Below are 23,492 nucleotides of genomic sequence, written 5' to 3'. Positions count from 1 at the left end.
CATGGTTCTGCTTGGAGCCTCGTTGGCCGGTGCGGGTGAATGGTATTTGGAAGCTCCGGGTCCAGGCAGAATCAAGCACCGATGGGGCCACGCCAAACGTGAACCTGTGGGCATTTGTGGTTTCTCCCAAGTAGATTTTTCCCTGACATGCTCAGGTCCTTTCTCAGGAGGTGAGGAGCCCTGCCAGGAAAATCACTGCTATGAACAGAAAAGTACACATGGAATCCTCATTCTTGGAGGCAGCATCCTTAGTCAATGCAGAGGAGAAATTGCAGAGGCGATGTTGTCTCTTTGGCGTTAATTTCAGTCTTGAGTCGCACAACCTGCCCCTCATTCATCGCCCAACCCTGGGTGTGAGGAATGTGCCTCTAGGGTCCAGATGGGAAGTGAGAATCGATCCCCCGAATGAGAGCCTGTCCTACAACATTTTGGGGCAAACACCAGCTCAGAACAGATCGCTCCTTGTACAATGAGGAAAACCAACAACAGTAACGTGAGAAATGTGAAAAGAAATATTTACGTATTGTGACCTAAAACTGTCTCCTAAAAGAGGTAAAAAGGAATGTTTAGAAGGTAATTTATTGCAGGAAATAAATATGGCTTAAATTACGTTTGCTTTGGCAAGAGATGAAATTGAAGAAAACATCAAGTATATGAAAATAACAAAATGAGATGAAAAAGGCTTAAAAGTTCAGACAGGGATGCAAACAAATGATGAAACAGCAGGATTTTGATGGCGCGATAAAGGACAAAATTAGCGTTGTGGAAAAAACTGAATCCATGACAGAACATACAGAAATTAAAATGCTCGTTTTTGTTTATGCCTACTCTCATTTCTGGTTTTTTTTTTTTTTTGCTTTATTCCTTTATCATGTTCATATTTTGGGGGTACGGCCCAATTTTTGGTACATTTCTTTATTTTTGGTACTTTTCTCTCCAGACCATAGTTTGCTTGAATTCATGGTCTCTGATGGTTTTGAAAGTCTTAAGTTCTGTAATTAAAAATCCCCACTGGATATTTTTAAGTTAATCACACACATGATTAAGTAAAATAAATGATTGGCTTAATAGTGTAAGGTTTTATCATGCATGCATGCGTGTGTGTGTGTGTGTGTGTGTGTGTGTGTGTGTACATACTGACCTATACACTTTGTTTTCCAAGAAAGTTTTTGGCTTTGCTTTCACATTTGTGACCATATTTCCAACAGTCATTTATACCATTGATGTCTAGCAGAACTTTCTGTAATCATGGAAGTTTTCTGCATTTGCACTAACGCAGTAGCCACACGTGTGCACAGCAAGCACTTGTAATGTGGCTGGTGTATTTCAGGTCCTATTTTGAGGTAGACAAAAATCTCACTTACATGATACAGAGCTCTACAAGTGACCATAGTCCTTTGATTTGTCTGTGTGCAACCCACTCAAATTTATACAAGTATCTCCTCCCTTCCCCACAAATTACAGAGACTCTTTGCTCAGATATTCACTGCGAGGGTTTCGTAAACCCCTCTTCATCCACCAAGATTCAGCCGGAGTGGCACCTTCTCAGGAAATGCTCCTGACCTCCCACGCTGAGGGTATTTGTCCTTTGAGCGCTCAGTACCTGCTTGAAATCATGTGCTTTCCTTTATCTTGTTACTAGATCAGTCTTCTTTAGGGCAATGACTAAATTAGGCTTGGTGAAGTTTAAGTTTGCTAAACCTGTGGAAACTCGGGCTAACTCTCCGAAAGACTCAATGGACCTGAACGTCAACCATTTAGCAGTGACCTAAACAAGGCCATTGTCATTTAACCAGGGAGACTCTCCTACCATTTTTAGTCAAGGACTTGTGGTTTTGCCATGAACTCGTCCAGTCTTGGGATGTGCAGAATGTTCCGGTTTCTCTCTTTACCCGCAGTGACATGCCACGCAGGGGTGGCCCAGAGCTTGCAGGCTGCCAGCCAATCCCAGAAGGAGAGGCATGAGCTAAAAACAACATGCTGGCTTCTTTCATTACTTACTTTTGTAGCTGTCAAATAATATTTCTTGTGGGAGTTTGTTTAAAGCCTGTGCCCCTAAAATGTGGTCTGGGTAATATTCTCGATGAGTTGTTGGCACAAAACCTCTGTTTTTCTATGTGAAATGGCTAACCATGGATGGAAGTAAATCACTGAGAAAAGTCAAAAAAGAATTTTTTAAAAACTTGGTATCATTAAACTTGAAAATCTATGCTGCTTTTTTCCTGGGAAAGAAAAGTCCACTGCGGATTGTCAAATATGAATGCTTTGAATATGGTTTGAGGTATGTGGAAATTAAGAGCTTCTTAAGGCTATTTTGTGGTTCTTAACGTAGGGCAAGAAAGTATATAAAGTAACCGACACGAACCTACGTTAAAATAGGAAGAAGCATTATACGGACGCAGGGTACCATTTTGTTCCACGGCGGTGAGCGTAGGTAAAACCCTTTGCGCTGTTGACCGGGGCGGGGGACAGAACTGCCCAGTTTGAGAAGCATTGTTCTAGAACATTTGTTGCAATGTGTGGGGCTGGAAGTTAATAATCTGGAGCATCTGACCGCTGGCCTTTGTCCAGCAGCCTTGAGATGCCCTGAGGCAGTTTCCATAAATACCGCTTCCAGGAATGCCAGCCCCCAACACCGGCTTCTTGGCAAGCGTTCACCGGGGAGACCCTGAATTGCCTTGGGTTTCGAAGGCACAGCGGGGTGACTTCTTTGGATGCAGGTTGGACTTGCTCATTTATCAGAATAATTGACATGTAAAAAAAAAAAAATGTTATGACTGCTCTTTAAAAAAAGTCCAGCAGTACAGAAAACTGCAAAGAAAGCTACAAATCACCCCTATCCCACTTTCTAGAAATAACTAGCGTTTGCATTTGGCAAATAGCGTTTCTGGACATTTTCAACACATTACACAAGGAAGACTTTGCATGGGATCAAGAAATTGACATAAATCTATGAAAATGCTATCCCAGGACGTATGCCATTTTAAGTTAGAAATATTTAATTTCTGTGAATTTAGTAGATGATAAGGAAATTAAGGACTTGATAACCTCGGGATAAATGCTTCACAAGAGAATAAATCATTTCCTCAGGGATGTCCCTAAGAATGAGATTATGAAAAACACAAGGAATTTGTGGCGAAATTTCAGATGATATTTACTTGACTTCCTTACGACTTTCCTCCATTCACCGCCCCCCCCCCCCCAGTTTTTGTTATATTTTTACTCATTTAATATGTTCTGTCCTACAACCTTCATGGCTCCTGATGCTGATCCATGGTTCCATATTGATGTGGATTAAAGACTCACTGTCGTTCCTTTTGTACAACTTGGACAATCCCGTTCTTGACAATTTTGAATCCTCTCCTGCTTGACTAGACTTCTTCATCAACTTTTTAAAGAAGGGCTCCGTTTTCTGAATTTTTTGCTTTCATCATTTGAAAATGGTAGCGTTGCTTTTCTTCTTTCTATTTCATTCGGTTTTCCATTTCATGTGGTAAAACACACGTGGCATAAAAGTCACCGTCTTAACCGTTTGTAAGCGTGGCGTGCACTGGTGTTAAGTACATTCACACTGTTGTACAAACACCCCCACCGTCCATCTCCAGAGCTTTCTTCATCTCATGAAACTAAAAGTCTATACGCGTTAGACAACAATCCCCCATTCCTTCCTCCCCCCAGACCCTGCCAACCACTATTCCACTTTCTGTCGCAGTGAATTGTCTATTCTAGGTACTTCGTAAGTGGAATCATACACTGTTTTTGTCCTTTTTTTTTTTTTTTTTTTCTGGTCTGGCGTCTTTCACTAAATATCATGATCTTCATGGTTTATCCGTGTGGTAGCATGTGCCAGAACTTCATTCATTTTTCAGGCTGAATAATATCGCATTGTTTGGATATATCACACTTTATTTATCCGGTCATCTGTCCCTGGACATTTGGGTTGTCTCTGTCTTCTGGCTATTTTGAATAAATGCCGCAGCGGACATGGGAGTACAAATATCTATTTGAGTCCCTGCTTTCAGTTCTTTTGGCTATGTACCCAGAAATAGAATTGTTGGATGACACGGGAATTGTATTTCATTTTTTGAGAAACCACCAGACTGTTTTCCACAGGAGCGGCACCATTTTACATTCCCACCAGCAAAGTACAAGGCTTCTCATTTTTCCACATCCTCTTCAAAACTTTTTGTTTTGTTTTGTTTTTTTCTGGTTTTGTAAAAAAAAAAAAAAATGAACAGTCATCCTGTGGGTCTGAGGGTGGTATCTCATTTTGGTTTTCCTTCACGATTCCCTAATGATTAGTGATGTTGAACATCTTTTCATGTGCTTACTGGCCATCTGTATGTCTTCTCTGGAAAAGTGTCTATTCATGTCCTTTACCCAGTTTTTAATTGGGTGTTTATTTTTTGGTTGTTGAGTTGTTCTCCATATATTCTGGATATCAGTCCTGTATATGATACATAACTTGTAAAAATTTCCTCCCTTTCTATGGATTATCTTTTTACTGTTAATTGTGTCTATGGATGCATAAAAATTTTAAATTTTGATAAAGTGCCGTTATTCTTGAATAGGTCTTGACTGAGTACAATATATTCTTGGATGGTACTATTTTTATTTATTTATTTATTTTTTAGAATTTTGTACGTATTACTTCTGTGTCTTCTGCCATTAAATGTTGCTGTGGAGGGGCACCTGCTGGGCGGCTCAGTCAGTTAAGCGTCTGACTTCAGCTCAGATCGTGATCTCACAGTCCGTGAGTTGGGCTCTGTGCTGACAGCTCGGAGCCTGGAGCCTGCTTCGGATTCTGTGTCTCCCTCTCTCTCTGCCCCTTCCCCACTTGAACTTTGTTGCTCGCTCTCTTTCAAAAATAAATAAACATTAAAAATTGTTTTTTAAATGTTGCTGTGGAGAAGGCAGACTTTTCCCCTTGCAAGTGACTTGCTTTTGCTGCATGAATATCTCACAATTTCTCCCTATCTACATTCTCCAAGGAGTGCTCCCCACCCCCTTTTTCAATTAGAAAAAAAAATCTAAAGAAAAAGAAAAATGCAGAGACTAGTATAACAGACTCACGTACCCACCATCCAGAATTAATTAATACTAATGTTTTGTCATATTTGGGTCACAGTAATTTTTTTAATCAGTAGTTTACATGTATGTAGTTTAAGAAATTTATTGGGTTGGGTCCTGAGAGGCAGAGCTGAGATGATGAGGATTCATGTCCAAGTGACTTATGGGGGATGTATTTCCAATGGAGCCCAAGAGGAAGTGGGAAAAACGAGACAGGGGAGGGAAAAGGGAAGGAGCACGGCAGAGGTAGGATTTCAGGTGGAGTCCCAGCCTCTGCCTCGTCTAGCAGGGAGCTCTGGAGACCAGTCTGCCGAGTTGGTCTTCTCTCAAGGCAAGGGAGCTGGGCCTGCCTCTAAATTTTGAAATATACTAGTATACAGATAACATCCCCCACCCTCTTGTTTTAGTACACAGCCTACAAGACACTCATTTTAGACCCAAGAGCACCTGCAGATTGAAAGTGAAGAGACGGAGAATTATCTATCATGCTGATGGACATCAAAAGAAAGCCAGCATAGCCATACTTATATCAGACAAACTAGATTTTGAAACAAAGACTGTAACAAGAGATGAACAGGGGCATTGTATCATAATTAAGGGGTATAGCCATCAAGAAGAGCTAACAATTATCAATATTTATGCCCCCGACTTAGAAGCACCCAAATATAAATCCGTTAATCACAAACATAAGCAAACTTATTGATAATACCATAATTGTAGGAGACTTTAATACTCCACTTACAGAAATGAACAGATCATCTAAGCAGAAAATCAACAAGGCAACAGTGGCTCTGAATGACACGTTGGACAAGATGGACTTAACAGATATGTTCAGAACATTTCATCCTAAAGCAGGAGAATACACATTCTTCTCGAGTGCACATGGAATGTTCTCCAGAATAGATTTGGAGTCACACATCAGCCCTCAATGGGTGCAAAACGATTGAGATCATACCGTGCATATTTTCAGATCACAATGCTATGAAACTTGAAATCAACCACAGGAAAAAATTTGGAAAGCCCCCAAATACATGGAGGTTAAAGAAAATCCTACTAAAGAATGAATGGGTTAACCCAGAAATTAAAGAAGAAGAAATAAACGGAAGCAAATGAGAATGAAAACACGCAGTCCAAGCCCTTTGGGATGCAGCAAAGGCAGTCCGAAGAGGAAAAAACATTGCAATTCAGGCCTATCTTAAGAAGCAAGAAAGGTCCCAAATACACAACATAACCTTACACCTGAAGGAGCTAGAAAAGGAGAAGTGCCTTCAGACTCTGTAGTGATGCTCCAAATTTCATTCTTGGAATTGATGTTTAGTGATTTTTCTCTCTTTTTTCTTCAATAGTCTTGCCAAAGAATTTTGTCAATTTTATTAGTCTTTGTAACAGACAGTTTTCAGATTTGTTGATCCTCTTTCTTCTATTTTTGTTTTCTGTTTTGTAATTGCTGTTCTCATCTTTATTATTTTCCTTCTACTTTCCATGAGTTTTATTTGCTGCTGTGTTCCTAATGTCTTGAAATAATTTGAGATTGTCGATTTGTTCAACTTCCTCCTTTTCAAATATCTATATTTAAAACTAAAATTTCCTATGTTGTCTTCTAGGAGTTTTACGGTTTCAGGTCTCACATTGAGGTTTTTAATCCATTTTGAGTTTATTTTTGTGTTTTGTGTGAGAAAGTGGTTCAGTTTCATTCTTCTGCACGTTGCTGTCCAGTTTTCACAACACAATTTGTCAAAGACACTACCTTTCTCCCATTAGATATTCTTTCCTCCTTTGTCAGAGATTAATTGACCATAGAGTTGTGGGTTTATTCCTGGGTTCTTGCTTCTTTTCCATTAATCTGTGTCTGTTTTCGTGCTGGTACCATACTGTTCTGATTACTGTAGCTTTGTAATGTATCTTGAAATCTGGGATTGTGATACCTGCAGATTTATTTTTCTTTCTTAACATTGTTTGGCTACTGAGGGTCTTTTCTGGCTCCATACAGATTGTAGTATTATCTGTTCTGGTTCTGTGAAAAATGTTGTTAGATATGGTGTATACAAACACACACAATGGAATATTACTCAACTGTAAAAATAATTAAATCTTATCATTTGCAAAAACATGGATAGAGCCAGAGGGTATAATGCTAAGTGAAATAAGTCAGTCAGAGAAAGAAAAATACCATATAATATCACTCGTATATGGGACTTAAGAAACAAAACACACAGACAAAGGAAAAAAAGAGACAAGCCAAGAAACAGACTCTTAATTACAGAGAACGAACAGATGGTTACCAGAGGGGAGGTGGGTGGAGGAGTGGCTGAAATAGGCCCTGAGAAATGTGTAGAATTGTTGAAATTCCATAACATTTGTAGTTGAATTGTGTCAGTATCGTATACTGTTACTGATTTGTCATCTGTTCAGTAAGTTAATAAGAGAGTTGTGTTAAAATCTCCCACCATGATTGTGGATTTTTCTTTTCTTTAAAAAAAAATATTTTTTTGCATTTATTTATTGTTGAGAGACAGAGAGACACAGCATGAGCAGGGGAGGGACAGAGAGAGAGGGAGACACAGAGTCCGAAGCAGGCTCCAGGCTGAGGGGGGGCTCGAACCTGCGAACCGTGAGATCATGACCTGATCCGAAGTCAGATGCTTGACTGACTGAGCCACCCAGGCGCCCCATGGATTTTTCTATTTCGCTTTATAGTTCTGCCAGTTTTTGATTTGTGTATTTTGAAGTTATGCTATTAGGTACTTTTAGAATTTTTTTCCATCCCAGAGAATTCAAACTTCAAACATCATAAAGCATCCCTGTTTGTCTCTTCCTCTTAAAGTTTGACTCTGTCAGGGGACCTGGGTGGCTCAGTTGGTTCGACATCTGACTTTGGCTCAGGTCATGATCTTGTGGTCCTTGAGCTCAAGTCCTGTGTCGGGCTCTGTGCTGACAGCTCAGAGCCTGGAGCCTGCTTTGGATTCTCTGTTTCCCTCTCTCTCTCTCTCTCTCTCTCTCTCTCTCTCATTCTCTCTCTCTCTCTCTGCCCCTCCCCCACTCATGCTCTGTCTCTCTCTCAAAAATAAACATTAAAAAAATAAAAATTAAAAAAAATTAAAGGTGACTCTGCTTTGTGTAATTAGACTAAATTTGTTTAGTAGTCTTGTTGGGTCTCCTTTCTCAATATTATTTTCAATCTTTGTGGTCATTATGTTTAAAGAATGTGTCTTTTAAAAAAGAATATAAAAGGGGCACTTGGGTGGCTCAGTTGGTTAAGCTTCTGACTTCAGCTCAGGTCATGATCTTGTGGTTCGTGAGTTTGAGCCCCGCATCGGGCTCTGTGCTGACAGCTCAGAGCCTGGATCCTGCTTCAGATTCTGTGTCTCCCTCTCTCTCTGCCCCTCCCCTGTTCGTGCTCTGTCTCTCTCAAAAATATTTAAGCATTAAAAAAATTAAGAAAGAATATAATTGGATTTTAAATTTCACCCTGATAATCTTTATCTTTTAATTGGTACATTTTATTTGATTTGGATTTAAAGCAATTGCTGATATATTTGCATTTAAATCTTACATTTTGCTCTGAGCTTTTTAAATGTATTCATCGTAGCTATGTTCTCTCTGTTTTGCTTTCTTTGGGATTGATTCAGTATGTGCCCTTAATGTATGTTTTCCCATCTATTAATTTGGAAGTTACCATTCTTTTCTGTTCTTTTAGTGGTAGTGCTAGAGATTAAAACATGTATCCTTGAGTTACCAAAATCAACTGTTAATTTGTCCTTTTATCGTCTTCCTAGATGATACTGACTTTCAGTATATTGACTGTTACCTACCGCTCTTGTGACGCATACGCCATTGTTATCACGTAGCCTGATTACATATAAATATTTTAAGCCCCATAAGCCATTATAATTGCTGTTTTGTGTAGTTTCTCTCCATTTAGGTTTACTTACATGTTTGCGTTCCGATTTTGATTCTTCATTTCTTTCTGCATTTCCGGGCTTCCTTTAACCCTAAAATCACCTTTTACTATTTCCTTTAAGACTGGTCTGATACTGATGATTCTGTTTTTGTCTGAAATGCCTTTATTTCATTCACAGAGAATATTTTTTCCTTATTATAGAAAGATATGGGTTTAGAGTCATTGTGATGTCTGTATGTTTTATGCTTGTAGTGATGTCTCTGGTACTTTGTCTCACAGGATCCCCCTTAGGATCTCTTGTAGGGCTGGTTTCGTGGTGACAAATTCCTTCAGTTTTTGTTTGTTTGGGAAGACCTTTATCTCTCCTTCTATTCTAAATGACAGACTTGCTGGATAAAGGATTCTCGGCTGCATATTTTTTCTGTTTAGCACACTGTAGATATCGTGCCAAGCCTTTCTGGCCTGCCAAGTTTCAAAGGAGAGATCAGTCACGAGTCTTATAGGTCTCCCTTTATATGTGAGGGCACGTTTATCCCTTGCTGCTTTCAGAATTTTCTCTTTATCCTTGTATTTTGCCAGTTTCACTATGATATGTCGTGCAGAAGATCGATTCAAGTTACGTCTGAAGGGAGTTCTCTGTGCCTCTTGGATTTCAATGCCTTTTTCCTTCCCCAGTTCAGGGAAGTTCTCAGCTATAATTTGTTCAAGTACCCCTTCAGCACCTTTCCCTCTCTCTTCCTCCTCTGGGATACCAATTATGCGTATATTATTTTTTTTTAGTGTATCACTTAGTTCTCTAATTTTCCCCTCATACTCCTGGATTTTTTTATCTCTCTTTCTTTCAGCTTCCTCTTTCTCCATAACTTTATCTTCTAGTTCACCTATTCTCTCCTCTGCCTCTTCAAGCCGAGCCATCGTGGTTTCCATTTTGTTTTGCATTTCGTTTAAAGCATTTTTCAGCTCCTCGTGACTGTTCCTTAGTCCCTCGATCTTTGTGGCAAGAGATTCTCTGCTGTCCTGTATACTGTTTTCAAGCCCAGCGATTAATTTTATGACTATTATTCTAAATTCACTTTCTGTTATATTATTTAAATCCTTTTTGATCAGTTCATTAGCTGTTGTTATTTCCTGGAGATTCTTCTGAGGGGAATTCTTCCGTTTGGTCATTTTGGAGAGTCCCTGGCGTGGTGAGGACCTGCAGGGCACTTCCCCTGTGCTGTGGTGTATAACTGGAGTTAGTGGGCGGGGCCGCAGTCCGACCCGATGTCTGCCCCCAGCCCACCGCTGGGGCCACAGTCAGACTGGTGTGTGCCTTCTCTTCCCCTCTCCTAGGGGCGGGATTCACTGTGGGGTGGCGTGTCCCGTCTGGGCTACTTGCACACTGCCAGGCTTGTGTTGCTGGGGATCTGGCGTATTAGCTGGGGTGGGTGGGCAAGGTGCACGGGGGCTGGAGGGGCAGGCTTAGCTCGCTTCTCCTTAGGTGATCCACTTCAGGAGGAGCCCTGTGGCAGCGGGAGGGAGTCAGATCCGCTGCCGGAGGTTTGGCTCCGCAGAAGCACAGAGTTGGGTGTTTGCGCGGAGCGAGCAAGTTCCCTGGCAGGAACCGGTTCCCTTTGGGATTTTGGCTGGGGGATGGGCGGGGGAGATGGCGCTGGCGCCTTTGTTCCCCGCCAAGCTGAGCTCTGCCGTCCGGGGGCTCAGCAGCTCTCCCTCCCTTTGTCCTCCAGCCTTCCCGCTTTCCGAGCAGAGCTGTTCACTTCTGACCTCCCAGACGCTAAGTCGCGCTTGCTGTCGGAACACAGTCCGTCCGGCCCCTCCGCTTTTGCCAGCCAGACTCGGGGGCTCTGCTTGGCCGGCGAGCCGCCCCTCCGCCCCGGCTCCCTCCCGCCGGTCTGTGGAGCGCGCACCACCTCGCCGCCCTTCCTACCCTCTTCCGTGGGCCTCTCGTCTGCGCTTGACTCCGGAGACTCCCTTCTGCTCATCCTCTGGCGGTTTTCTGGGTTCTTTAGGCAGGTGTAGGTGGAATCTAAGTGATCGGCCGGACGCGCTGTGAGCCCCGCGTCCTCCTACGCCGCCATCTTCCGGAACCCCCCGAGAATATTTTTTCCTTTCTGGTTGCCATCAGTGGGATGTTGATCCACATTACCTAGCCCACCATGACTGTCCATCAGTCTTTTACAGTTGGCAGCATTAAGTGTTCTTTGCTGGTCAGTCTTACCGGATGTTGTGCTGGACATGCCTCATGATGGTATCTTACTAAATCTTTCTCCATGTAAAGTACATTTGTATTTAGGAGTTTGTTTTTAACAAAAAATAAAACGAAAACAAACCAAAACAAAGCCGTCATAGTATTTGGGCATTTTTATTTATGTATCTTAATATAGTTGGAAAGGAACTGGTTACGGTTCTTTTCTAACTTGTCCAGTAGCCATGAAAATTGCACTTATGGTGAGAAACATTACCTAGATGTTTGCATCCACAATCTAGGATTGTGCAGGGGTTGTGATGGAGAGGTGGCCCTGGGTGATTCCTGGGCTTCCTGGGGACCATGGTGTCCCATGTGTTGGTGCCAGCATAGTATCTTCCAAAATATTTGTCTGCACTCTGGGCATTTTTATTTGGGCTGTTAAAATACACTAATATTTTGGGGGCACCTGGGTGGCTCAGTCGGTTAAGCATCCGAATTCAGCTCAGGTCATGATCTCACGACTAGTGAGTTCGAGCCCCGTGTTGGGCTCTGTGCTGACAGTTCAGAGCCTGGAGCCTGCTTCTGATCCTGTCTCCCTATCTCTCTGCTCCTCCCCTGTTCACTCTCTCTCTCCCTCAAAAATTAATAAACATTAAAAAAAGTATAAAAAATATATTTATTTTTTATTTTTTACATTTTTTACATTTATTATAAAAAATACATTATTTTATATATATATTTTTTTTAAATTTTTTTTAACGTTTATTTTTGAGACAGAGAGAGACACAGCATGAACAGGGGAGGGTCAGAGAGAGGGAGATACAGAATCTGAAACAGGCTCCAGGCTCTGAGCTGTCAGCACAGAGCCCAACGTGGGACTTGAACTCATGGACCGCGAGATCATGACCTGAGCTGAAGTTGGCGGCTTAACCAACTGAGCCACCCAGGCGCCCCTATTTTATATATTTTATATTTTATATTTTATATATAACTACCCCAGAGACAAATCCCTTAGGTGCAAGGAGAGTTAGAGTTTAGACAACGAGCATCATGGAATAACTTCTTACATTCTGCTTCTGTGCACCTTGCTGAACTCACTGTCCAGTGAAGATGAAAAAGTGCCCTTTGTTTTTATTTTAAAGTTATTTGTATCTGTGCTTTTTACTTGTGTTTCTTACTTGTTTCTTACTTTCTTATGTGGTGGTGTTCTGCAGCAAGATTGTAAAGAATCTGACATCAGTTATAAATACACATGCCTATTGATCACCTCCAAACCGACAGTCACTCATCACCAACAAGCTCCCCATTTGGCCTCCAGGAGCCAGGAAGATAGTGTGAATCCTCATAGGGGCTGGATGAGGTCTGTGCGAATTGGAAGTCATGGGCCCTTTAGAAATCATGTGGCCATATCGTGGCTATCGTAAATAATGTTGCAATAAATATGGATGAATGGATAAAGATGATATGGCATATATATTACAGTGGAATATTTTGTTAAGTTTACTTTGAGAGACGGTGAGCATGAGGAAGGGAGGGTCAGAGAGAGTGGGAGAGAGAGAGAATCAGAAGCAGGCCCCATGCTGTCAGCATGGAGCCTGACGTGAGACTTGATCTCACAAACCGTGAGATCATGACCTGAGCTGAAATCAAGCGTAGGACCCTTAACTGACTGAGCCACTCAGTCACCCATATATTACCGCGGCATATTACTCAGCTATAAAAAAGAATGAAATCGTGCCATTTGCGATGACATGGAGGGAGCTAGTGAAATAAGTCAGTCAGAGAAAGACAGATACATATGATTTCACTCATACGTGGAATTTAAGAAACAAAGGAGCAAAGGGAAAAGAGAGCTAAGGACATACTAAGAAACAGACTCTTAACTACAGAGAACACACTGCTGGTCACCAGAGGGGAGGTGGGTGGGGAGGTGGGTGAAATAGGTGATGGGGATTAAGGAGCCACTTGTAATGAGCAGAGGGTGGGGCATGGAAGGGTCGAATCATTATATTGTACACCTGAAACTGATATCACACTGTATGTTGACTATACTTGGAAAAAAAAAAAACCCACGCGGCCATGCTTAGTTCAAATCGTTGCCATGCTGGGATGTGGGTCCTATATTGATTTCTTCTTTTCTTTTTCTGAGAAGTCGGAAGTATAGGTTTTATGTAAAATCTCCATATTTTTAAATATTAGCCAATGAGTACTTTTTTTTTTTTTTGGTCAATACTCAATTACAGTTAAATAAATCACATCGCTTCTCAGCCTTTTGGCTAAGATCAAGTGTACAGTTAAATAAATCAGATATGCAGTCAGATTCCTCCTGGGACCACCGGTTCACTCCCTTTACCTTAGCCGTCATCCAGGCCCTGCTTATGTTTTATGCATGAGGGCACTGAGAGTCTCACCTCAAGGGTGGGGTTGGAAGGTGGTTGTGAGGCCTGGAGACGTGCGAGATTCACATGTACCACAAGCCACTTAGTACGGAAGCCCAAGTCGCCCTGGCACCCCTTTCTCCCTGCGGCTGGGCAGCTGACGCGTCCTGTTGATTCAAGCTCCCGAAAGCTTCGTGTCTAAGAAAGTTGACCTTGCAAGTTCTCATCCCAAGAAAAATACATTTTGTCTCGTCTTCGCACGGCCCTCCCCCACATCCCTACCAGAGCAATTTTGCCAAAGCAACCATTTGCCGAAGTCTCTTTGTTCAAAATCATTCCAGTGAGTCGGGGCACCTGGGCGGCTCGGTCGGTTAAGCATTCGACTCTTGGTTTCGGCTCAGCTCGTGATCTCACGGTTTGTGAGTTGGAGCCCCTGCATCGGGCTCTGTGCTGACAGGGCAGAGCCTGCTTGGGATTCTCTCTCTCCTTCTCTCTCTCTCTCTCTCTCTGCCCCTCCCTTGCTTGCATTCTTTCTCTCAAAATAAATAAAATAAATTTAAAAAAGTATTCCAGTGAGTCAGTAAATTACTATGCTGGAAAGCCTCCCTCTGCCCTCCATGCCTTCTCTCTGCTGCTGGCCACCATGTGCCACACCCACCCAGGAGGCAGGCCTGTGGGGACCGCATCCATGGTCTCCCTCGCCCTCTGGCTCCTGGCTGGATCTGACCGCCAGTTGGGTGAGGACTGCAGGGGATTAGCAAGAGGGAGGAGAGCCGTGTATCTGTTTCCTCAGCTCCCACCTTGTGGGGTTGATGTGGGCTGTAATTCTTTTTTTTTTTTTAATTTTTTAATGTTTATTTATTTTAGAGAAGAGAGAGGGGGAGACACAGAAGCCGAAGCGAGCTCCAGGCTCCGAGCTGTCGGCACAGAGCCCGACGCGGGGCTCGAACCCATGAACCGTGAGATCATGACCTGAGCTGAAGTCAGTTGTTTAACCGACTGAGCCACCCAGGCGCCCCTTGTGGGCTGTAATTCTTAACCAAGGCCTTAGCTCCTCTCAGGCAGCCTTTAGGCCCAGCGTCCGCCCACCCTCGCCCCATCTTTCATGCAAGGCCCAGGCAGGTGACAAGAATGGCAGCATTCACAGAGCCGGCTCGGTACCACCCCCCGGGGCGGAGGGGGGTGCTGCAACAGTTCTGGGGTTTCCCGGTGCCCCGTCCACACCTTAGTAAGCAGTGGGTTTTTAGGATGCTCCTCGAGTGAGCACCATCTGAGAGTGGCCTCAGTGTCCCCGCTGGGACCTGGTCCTCCCACCTAACACAGGGGACTACACTGCTCTACTCGGGGCTGCCTCACTCTCGCGGGTCTGGACGTGCTCAGCGGGGACTCCTTCGTCTGCACTTGGAGAAGCCTTGGCTGCCCTGATTTGGGAAGTCTTCCTAACATTTGTGGGAGACACGAGGTCCAACCACCTTCCAAATTAGGAGTTTGGGGCGAGGGTGTGGACGAGGAGGTGGACCCCACAGAACCCGGCTGACTCGGGGGAGGGGCTAGATGAGGTGAGGAGTCCCAGGATGGGGGGTGGTGCGCGGCCTCCCAGGTGCTGGGGCTGGCGGGAACCATCCTGGGAGCAAGGTGCTTCCTCAGAAGCTCTCCTGGACCGCAGTGACCCCAGGCTCAGGGAAGACGGCCCGTCTGGCTCTCCGCTCGCTGGTCTCCCGCAGAGAGGGCTGCCGGACGAGGAGGGTCTTTGTACCGCTTCGGAGTTGGCCACGGGACGCAGATGTGCTTGTGTCTGGGGAACAGTGAGGGTTCTGGTGTGCTTGGATCTGGAATGTGGTGTGAGCCCGAGGCGTGGAAAGGGGGCTGGAGAAAGAGGCAGAGCGGGTCGCGGAGAGCCAGGAGATAGAGGACGTGTGTCCCGAGGGATCGGTGAAGGGTTGGAAGAAGGTGGTGAAGTAATCAGGGCCACGTTGTTGGAAACGGTCAACCGAACCCCAGAGGTCGTTGACTGTCGGGGTCATGAGTTGTGGATATTCAGGAGTCTCCCCCCTCCAGTCGTGGTTTCGGTCACTGGAGATCAACCACAGCATCACCCTGAGGGAGACGATCCTCCTTCTGACCCAACGCCAGAAGGCCAATAGCACCCCAAACTGCATCACACGCCCACATCTTTCACCTCCCTTCCTCTCCTCAGGTAGGCATTCTGTCATCTCACATCATCACAAGAAGAAAAGGGGAGCGAGAACAAGAAGATATTTTGCGAGAGGCTGCATTCACATAACTTTTATTACCGTGTATTGTTACAATCATTGTATTTCATTACGAGTTATTGTTGTTCATTTCTTACTGTGCCTAACTTATAAATTAAATTTCATCATAGGTATGTATGTAGAGGGAAAATATCGTACATCCAGGGTTCAGTACTGTCTGTGGTTTGAGGCATCTACCTGGGGTCTTAAAACGTATCCCCCATGGATGAGGGGGGACTCCTGGACACATTTTTCAGTAGAGGGTCCAAAGGGCTGAAAAGGGAGAGGGGAGATACAGGGTTATGGAGCGTTTCTCAATAGTGCCTCGCACACCGCTTTAGATATGTCCGTGTTTAATATATTCTGGTTGAATTGAATTGTTGAGTCTGTGTGACAGCTTGAGTGGCATTTTTATGTCATTTACCTAATTTATGTATTTTAAAGATTTTTGTTGTTAAAGACCTTAAGGTCACATTAACCTGAAAGAATGTATTTACCGTTAACAAAATCTGGGTCATTTGAGATCTCCTTAAATAACCTTTGTGGTCACATTGGAATGAACATTTATTTGATGTCTGGGAAGTAATATCCCAGTGGAACTTACTTTATTTTGGGTTGTTTTTAATACGGAGCTGTTAATATAGCATTTCCAATAAGTGACCTTATATGTGAAATCTGTGTTTAATTACTAACATTTTTGCAAGACTGGTTAGAACTGTACTGTTCATTATAACTCTCAGATTTAAGGACTTGTCAGGAAAATATTTTATGATTTGATTTATGCATGGAGATCCAAGAAAGGCAAGGAGTCCTCGAGTCTTTATGAGATTGTGAACACACTTATTCCTGCAATACTCTTGGCTTTTACCAGTCCTATTATATGATGAGTAAACAATATCTCTTTTGAATTTTTCATCCAAAAATATTCCCCAGCTATAGCTTCACGTAGGAAAATATGATTTCCTAAGAGATCTCTAAGCCTGATAGTTTTAACCAGACAGCACAAGGCACAGTTTACTTCTCTGGATGCGTTTCTAAAGGTTTCCTTTTAGTGGTTTCCCCCCCCCCCCCACCTTAAAAAAAAAAGAACTTTTATTGGGTGTTTTATTGCATAAACTGTACATGTTCACTGTATAAAATGGGGAAATATAGATGAGCAGAAGGAAAAAAATCGGCAAGCATTGTAATTCTATCACAGTTCCAAAATAGAGATGAAATTAAGACCACACTTGCAATCATGTTGCAAGACAGAGGTGGAAGGGGTTCTTGGAACAGCAGAATTGGTGCATCCTTGGGAAGCTCATGTCCCTAACGGGGTAACATTGCTTCTGTGTCAGTCTCCTCGCTCTGGGCTCCTGTGTCTGTCGCTGTCGAAGCCCGACGGCTGACTCTGCATCACCGCGTCCCTCCAGGGTCTGTCACCTGCTGCCTGGCTGCCCTGTGACCCGTCCAGCCTGGTCCTCTGGGGACACCGTGTCTCGAACATCAGAAGCCTTCCGTCTCTGTTTGTGTGTGGGAAATTAACACACGTTGTCTGGGCCGTGAGCATCAGTTAAGAATGCGTGTCGCTCGTGAAACAACCTAGATACGATCAAATACGAGAAACAGAAGCACAGTTCTGCTCAAAACACAGCGGAAAAAAGAGAGTCTGCGCTGAAATAGCAGGGGAGCTCTGTGGTCAGGTGGGGCCACAGCAGCAGGTCCGCCGCAGGGGAGTGCCGTGGTCAGGAGGGCCACCGCAGCAGGTGCCCTCACTGCGAGTGACGGTAGGGCGGCTGCTGGATTCATTGGGTTCCTGGTCACGAACGCAGCGGGGCATCCGTGAAGAACACGCAGGCTTGCCAGGGTCAAACAGAAGGGGGTTCCCCCTGGGCTCCCCCCGCGACACCCGACATGTGGTTCTTCAGGCCACAGTTGCTCACCTGTCAGAGGGGGCTGGTAGTACCCCCCTGGAGGGTTTGTGAGAAGGTTCCAAGGACTGCAGGGAAAGCGCAGACAAGCAGTACTTTCTGGGGGTAGAAAACCTGTAGGTAGGGTTCAGGTAATGGCTTGTAGCGTACTCACAACATGGGCTTTAGATAATTAGGCAAGACAGCGTATGGAGATGTGGGGGGAGAGGCTGCCTCTTCGGGGTGACCGTCAGGCCAAACATGGAGCTGCTCTCCAGCAGTCAGATTTTACCGTCACTGCGTCTCAGAGCCGGGGCTGACAAGTGCCCCTTCTCTCGGCCCAGGGACATGGGCCCCACCTGATCTAGGTCCCCTGATGGCAGGTTTCTTCCCTCCCCTCCCCTTCTTCCGCCTCCTAATATTTGATCATGGCGATTGGTATTATTTCGTATTTTCACTGTAACATTAAACTGTGTTCACAGATTCCAAGGCTGATTAGTTTGGCCGCTTACTTGGCATTATGGTCTGCTTACTGTTTAAAAAAAAAAAAGGCAGAAATATGCATTAGCGGAATTCTGTAAGATTAGGAAGCTATGGCCAGCACATTTATCGGGGACTTGGGCGGAACATGGAAGCTGCGAAGCTGAGCGAAATGGCTCAGAGACGGGTGACAGGATCAGGATTCCAACAGATCTCAACAGGCCGGTGTTCTGGGCCAAAAGCAACAAGAGGAAATTCAGCAGTGATTAATGTTAAGGCTTGCAGGAGTAAAAACGGGGGAGAGCTGGCCCTGCTGTGGCTGCTTTGAAAAAGATGTGCTTTTGCAGGATAACAGCTTACGCGTATCAAGACATTCACTTATTACGTTTTTTGAGATGATGTGTGGTTCGTTATATATGTGTTATTTTATTTAAATCTTGCTGGGGTGAAGGTTATCATCTCCGTTTTGTCGATGAGTTTTACAAGGGTTAAGAAACAGGTCCAAGATTGCACAGCTCTTAACCATTATGTGATACGGCCTCTTTAATGAGATCCAAGAAGTGGTGTGACTGAAGAAGGAAGGAAGGAGGGAGGTAAGGAAGGAAGAAGGAGGAAGAAAGGAAGGAAGGAATGAAGGGAGAGAAGGAAGGAAAAAGAAGGAAAGAGGAGGGAAGGAAGGAAGAAGAAAGAAGAAAGGAAGGAAGGAATGAAGGGAGGGAAGGAAGGAAAAAGAAGGAAAGAGGAGGGAAGGAAGGAGGAAGGGAGGGAGGGAAGAAATGAAGGAAGAGGGGAGGGAAGGAAGGAAGGAAGGAAGGAAGGAAGGAAGGAACTCAGATTTTACTGGAAGAAGGCTGGAGAGTGGGGCAGTGCTTGGTCTGTGTTATTTTCAGATACAGTGCTGTATTCTGGACTCCGCATTTTAAGACTGAAAATGTACAGATGTTAAGTGTGTGCGGAGAAAATATCGACGGAAGAGCTGGGGTGGTTGAAGGCACGAGATGGCTTGAGAACACTTGGGGAGGGCTGTTGTGTGGAGGTGGGTGGGGGCCCACGGTCCCCTGCTCTGGGAGGCCGTGGGGTCCAGGAAAGAGGTTCGGTGTTGCTGTGAGGACGAACACACACGTAAATGTCCAGGAAGGACCCAGGTGGCCTGCGTCCTGACACAACAGGGCTTTTTTCCGAACGTTTGTGCTGTCTTCGTGCTCCCAGCATCAGCGGGGAGCGGCGGGGTCCAGGTAGAAATAGGGATGCTCTTGCTGCTGTCTGGGTCAGGACGAGTACGTGAACAGGGAAGACTGGCCAGCCAGCTGGGTGCTGGGGTTTCAGAGCACAATCCCAACTTCATCTTCACGGTCAAGGACAGGAGAAAAACTCAAGGACCCCTCTTGACATGTGATTTTCTGTTTTCTTAGGGGGAAAATCTCTTACCCGACGAGCGAAACCAAATGCCTGCATTTATAACATGTCTATTTTAGTTATTCTAGAATCCAGATTTTTTTTTTCTTGTAAGTAAAGGTGGAGAAGTTATGGAAACAAACTGGACTCTAACTATAAACCGAACAGATGGGATGGTGGGAATAAAAACAAATTAAAACAATATTGCAAAGAACTCTCAACTTTCATTTAAAAATATATACGATGATGTTTTTCAACTTTTCACATTCAACCTATCGGTAGATCGAGTGACAAAATGAAAAATCAGTTTCAGCTGTGTGTATTTTAAACGCTTGCCTAAACGGTTTGGACTCACCAACCTACACGTCCAGATGAAGGCACTAAACCGACTGTGTTTTTTATGAATTAAAACTTTATTTTATGTTATGTTACAGACAGGACACAGCTCCATTTGGTGACGTTTAGTGTAGAAAATTGAACTGAACAGTGATCTAATTAGAACAGTAAATAGTGTGGGTTTAATTAGCCCTTATTCGTGATGACAGGTTTGATCAGTTGCCAGATATATATCCTTTCCTTTCACTTGACTGTTCCTGAAATATTGCCTCTAGTAGGGCTTCTTGCTGTGCTATAAATAGGTAGCTTGGCAGGAAGCCATGAAATCCACGGACTGGTGAGTCTTGGGTGGAAGTTATTGGGAACCCCTCCCCCCACCTTGCTTCATTATTTCATTTCAGTTTTGAAAGTCCTTTCTACAGATCCCCCTCTTAATTTAAAAAAATGTTTTTTCTGGTTGGATGAGGTCATGTGGCCTAAGGGCTTGAGGAAGCCTGGGCAGTGTCTCGTTCAGCTGGACGCTGTGGTTTATTAGCATTAGGGTTGCCTTCATAAGTGTTCATTGACTGTGACTTAGGGCTTCCCTGTTAAATTCCCCCTGACTTGAACTTTTCTGCCTGTCAGCAGGATGTGTTCTTTGTTCGTTGGACTGCCTGCATTTAATTCAAGTTTGAAGGTGTTTGTTTAAAAAAATTTTTTTTTTGTTTTTTGTTTTTTTGTTTGCAAGATGCAGAGAAATAAAAACAAAAGAGGATAAAATCCTTCAGAGTCCTTGATCTCGGAAGTAGCCACGGCGAACATTTTAATTAACTCACTTCTTTCTCAATGCAGGTACCTGGTTACCTGTATGAAGAGTGACAGAGACTTATGCTGTGCTCTGAGGATTATCTTTTACCCCCTCCATTAAAAAAAATTTTTTTTTTAGAAAGGTATTTCAAAAAAAAAAATGGCAAGTTCAGATACAGCTAGTATCCGTTATAACACTACGTGGCTTCATCAGATGTAAGGTTTCGTCATATTGGCTTCAGATCTTTTATGAGGGTGTAGGGGATAGGAGACATTCAGTCGGCATCCCTTCTGTGTCTTCCGTGAACAGCATTGGCTCCTAGCCCCACATTCTCCATTCTCAGAGGCAGGTGACTGTCTTTCTTGCAGCCCGTATGCTTGTACTTTATGCATTTTGTGGGCGTGCTCACATACATGCACCTTTATCTGAAGGTGAAGAGATAGGAAAGGCCTTGTGTGTTCGCATTTTAGTGTGATTAAATCTTCCTGCCTTTTCCTATGTGGTTTCTACTTTTGTTGACCTATCTGGGATGGTCTTGCCTACGTCAAGTCTATATGACTGTTAATCTATAATATTTCTAGTATTTTATAGCCTGAGTGTTTTTAATAAAAATTTCTCATATATCTGGAAGTCATTTTTGGGTATTTTGTGAATGAGTCATCTATGGTTTTTGTTTTGTTTTTAAATACCTTCACATTGACGTGTGGTCCCATCCTATGTCCTTATACTTGAGTCTGCTTCTGGACTCCCTCACTCCCCCCCCAACCCTTTTTTTAATTTAATAGATTTCAAATGCTTATTACTATGCCAGTTCTCTACTCTTAATTGAGGCAATTTCCCTCCAATTTCCCTTCTTTTACAGTTTTTGTCTTGGCTCGTATAGACATTTATTCCACTAGATGAACTTTGGAATCATTTTGGTGGGTTCCAAGAAAGTTCTCTTGGGGATTTTGATTGGAGTTGTTATACATTTATAGATTAATTTGGAGAGAATTAACATTTCACAGTACCAAGTTTATCCATTTAGGACTATGATACATTTCTCCGCTTATTCTGTGGAGCCTACCGTAGGCCCTTTAGTAAAGTTTTGTAACTTTATGTAAGCATTGCACATCATTTCTTTTCACAGCTACATTTACGTATGTCTATATATTTTTAACTTCTAACTCTCCTCTTTTCTCCAGAGTATCCCAATATAAGTCAATGATGGCAATTCCAGAAGACTAATTAAACCAAAATGTATTCATAACGGGCCCTCTTCTGTTTTCTTGGATCCCCAAGGCTTTGTTTACTTTGTTTTCTTGGGATGGAGCCCTTTTCAGGAGAGAGAGTCCTCAAATCCTTGTGCAGAATCATTTCCTTGGAGCTGGTGCCCGTCTGTCTGATGGATAGGCAAGTCAGAATTTCAGTGGTGAGAAAGCGTTAGGTGCAAGGTGTGACTCTGCTATGTAGGTTATAAAACATGATTTAATCTATTTAAATTTTGGAATGATAAAATTTCAGGCTTAAAACTGAGCTTAGAGGGGCACCTGGGTAGCTCAGTTGGTGGAGCATCCGACCCTTGATGACAGCTCAGGTCGTGATCCCACGGTCGTGGGATTGAGCCCTGCATCAGGCTCTGTACTGAGTGTGGAGGCTGCTTGAGATTCTCTCTCTCTCCCTCTCTGTGCCCCTGCCCTGCTCATGCGTGCATGTGCGTGCACACTTTCTCTCGCTCTCTAAAAATAAACAAACATTAAAAAAAATAAAACTGAGCTTAGAAGCTGCCTGGACAAAACCTTCATAAGGTGGAAAAATACTCACATGCCACTAGTTTCCACATAAAACTATCGTGTGTGTGTGTGTGTGTGTGTGTGTGTGTGTGTGTTAATGTAGTCATTTCAAGGCAAAGCATCTTTAGGCAACTTTGGTCTCTGTGAACAGCTTAGAATAAGACTCTGGGAAAACTGGGGAAGCTTTGGAATATTTCTAGCATATTTGTCTACAGTGTATCGTGTTTTCTTTTTCACGTTCTAGACCTCAAGAAATGCTCGGGCCGAGGAAGACAAAGACACCAACTGGGATGTTTGGGGCAGCTGGAGTGACTGCTCCCGGACTTGTGGGGGAGGGGCATCATACTCTCTGCGGAGGTGTCTGACGGGGAGGTAAGTGGGGGCTGGTTGTGGGATGTCAGGGTCTTTGAAGGGTGGGGCTGGCGAGACAGCTCGGCTTCCGGCCTCGCAAGGTACTATGATGGTGATGTGACATCTGCTGTGTGTAAATATTAGTTATCCTCAGGTTACCATAGTTAAATAGTAACGGTCCCATTTTCACGAGTGTGGCTGTAGTCCATCCACGTGAGACCCCCCAGCTCAAAGGAGCCTGGGACACTAAACACTTTAAGCTTTGTAGGAGGGAAGGCCTGGCGTGTTAAGTTACTGGCCCCACATTGTCAAGATTAGGGATAATGGCTCGAGTATTTTGGGTGCCACCCTTGAGTTATTTCACTTTTAATTCATTTCTTGTTCACTTTCTCTGAGCATCCCATCCATTAAAAAGGTAAAGCGAGTTCTGTTTTCACACCGTAGGTATGCTTATATTAAATAACGTGTTAAAATATAAGATTGGCTTCTTAAAAAAAAAAACACATTAAGTTTGTAAGAAGCCCATAGTCATCACTGCGTCTGAGACAATTTGAGGTAACCCTTCATAGGGCAGTTTAAGTGCCAGCCAAGAATTCACCTCGGCTCTCAGAGAAGACAGAGCCCCAGGTTGATGGAACCTGATGTCCTGGTCCTAGACCAAAGGAAGGCTCCAGGATTATGGCAGCCATCGTC

The 23,492-nt window shown here is 43.7% G+C and overlaps 1 protein-coding gene across 1 annotated transcript in view; it reads left to right on the top strand.

The window, feature by feature from the left end:
- The window catches only part of ADAMTSL3 (ADAMTS like 3), a 355,200-nt gene that overhangs the window by 84,320 nt on the left and 247,388 nt on the right, over positions 1-23,492 (top strand). The window contains exon 4 of the mRNA XM_060617520.3: positions 22,693-22,820. Within this exon, the coding sequence (XP_060473503.3) occupies positions 22,693-22,820 (128 nt within the window). The remainder of the gene's footprint in view (positions 1-22,692; positions 22,821-23,492) is intronic.

The sequence above is a fragment of the Panthera onca genome, chromosome B3 (genome assembly GCF_046562875.1).
Source record: "Panthera onca isolate mPanOnc1 chromosome B3, mPanOnc1 haplotype 2, whole genome shotgun sequence".
Lineage (NCBI taxonomy): Eukaryota > Metazoa > Chordata > Mammalia > Carnivora > Felidae > Panthera > Panthera onca.
Note: the sequence above shows the minus strand (reverse complement) of the source record. Positions and strands in the feature narration are given on the sequence as shown.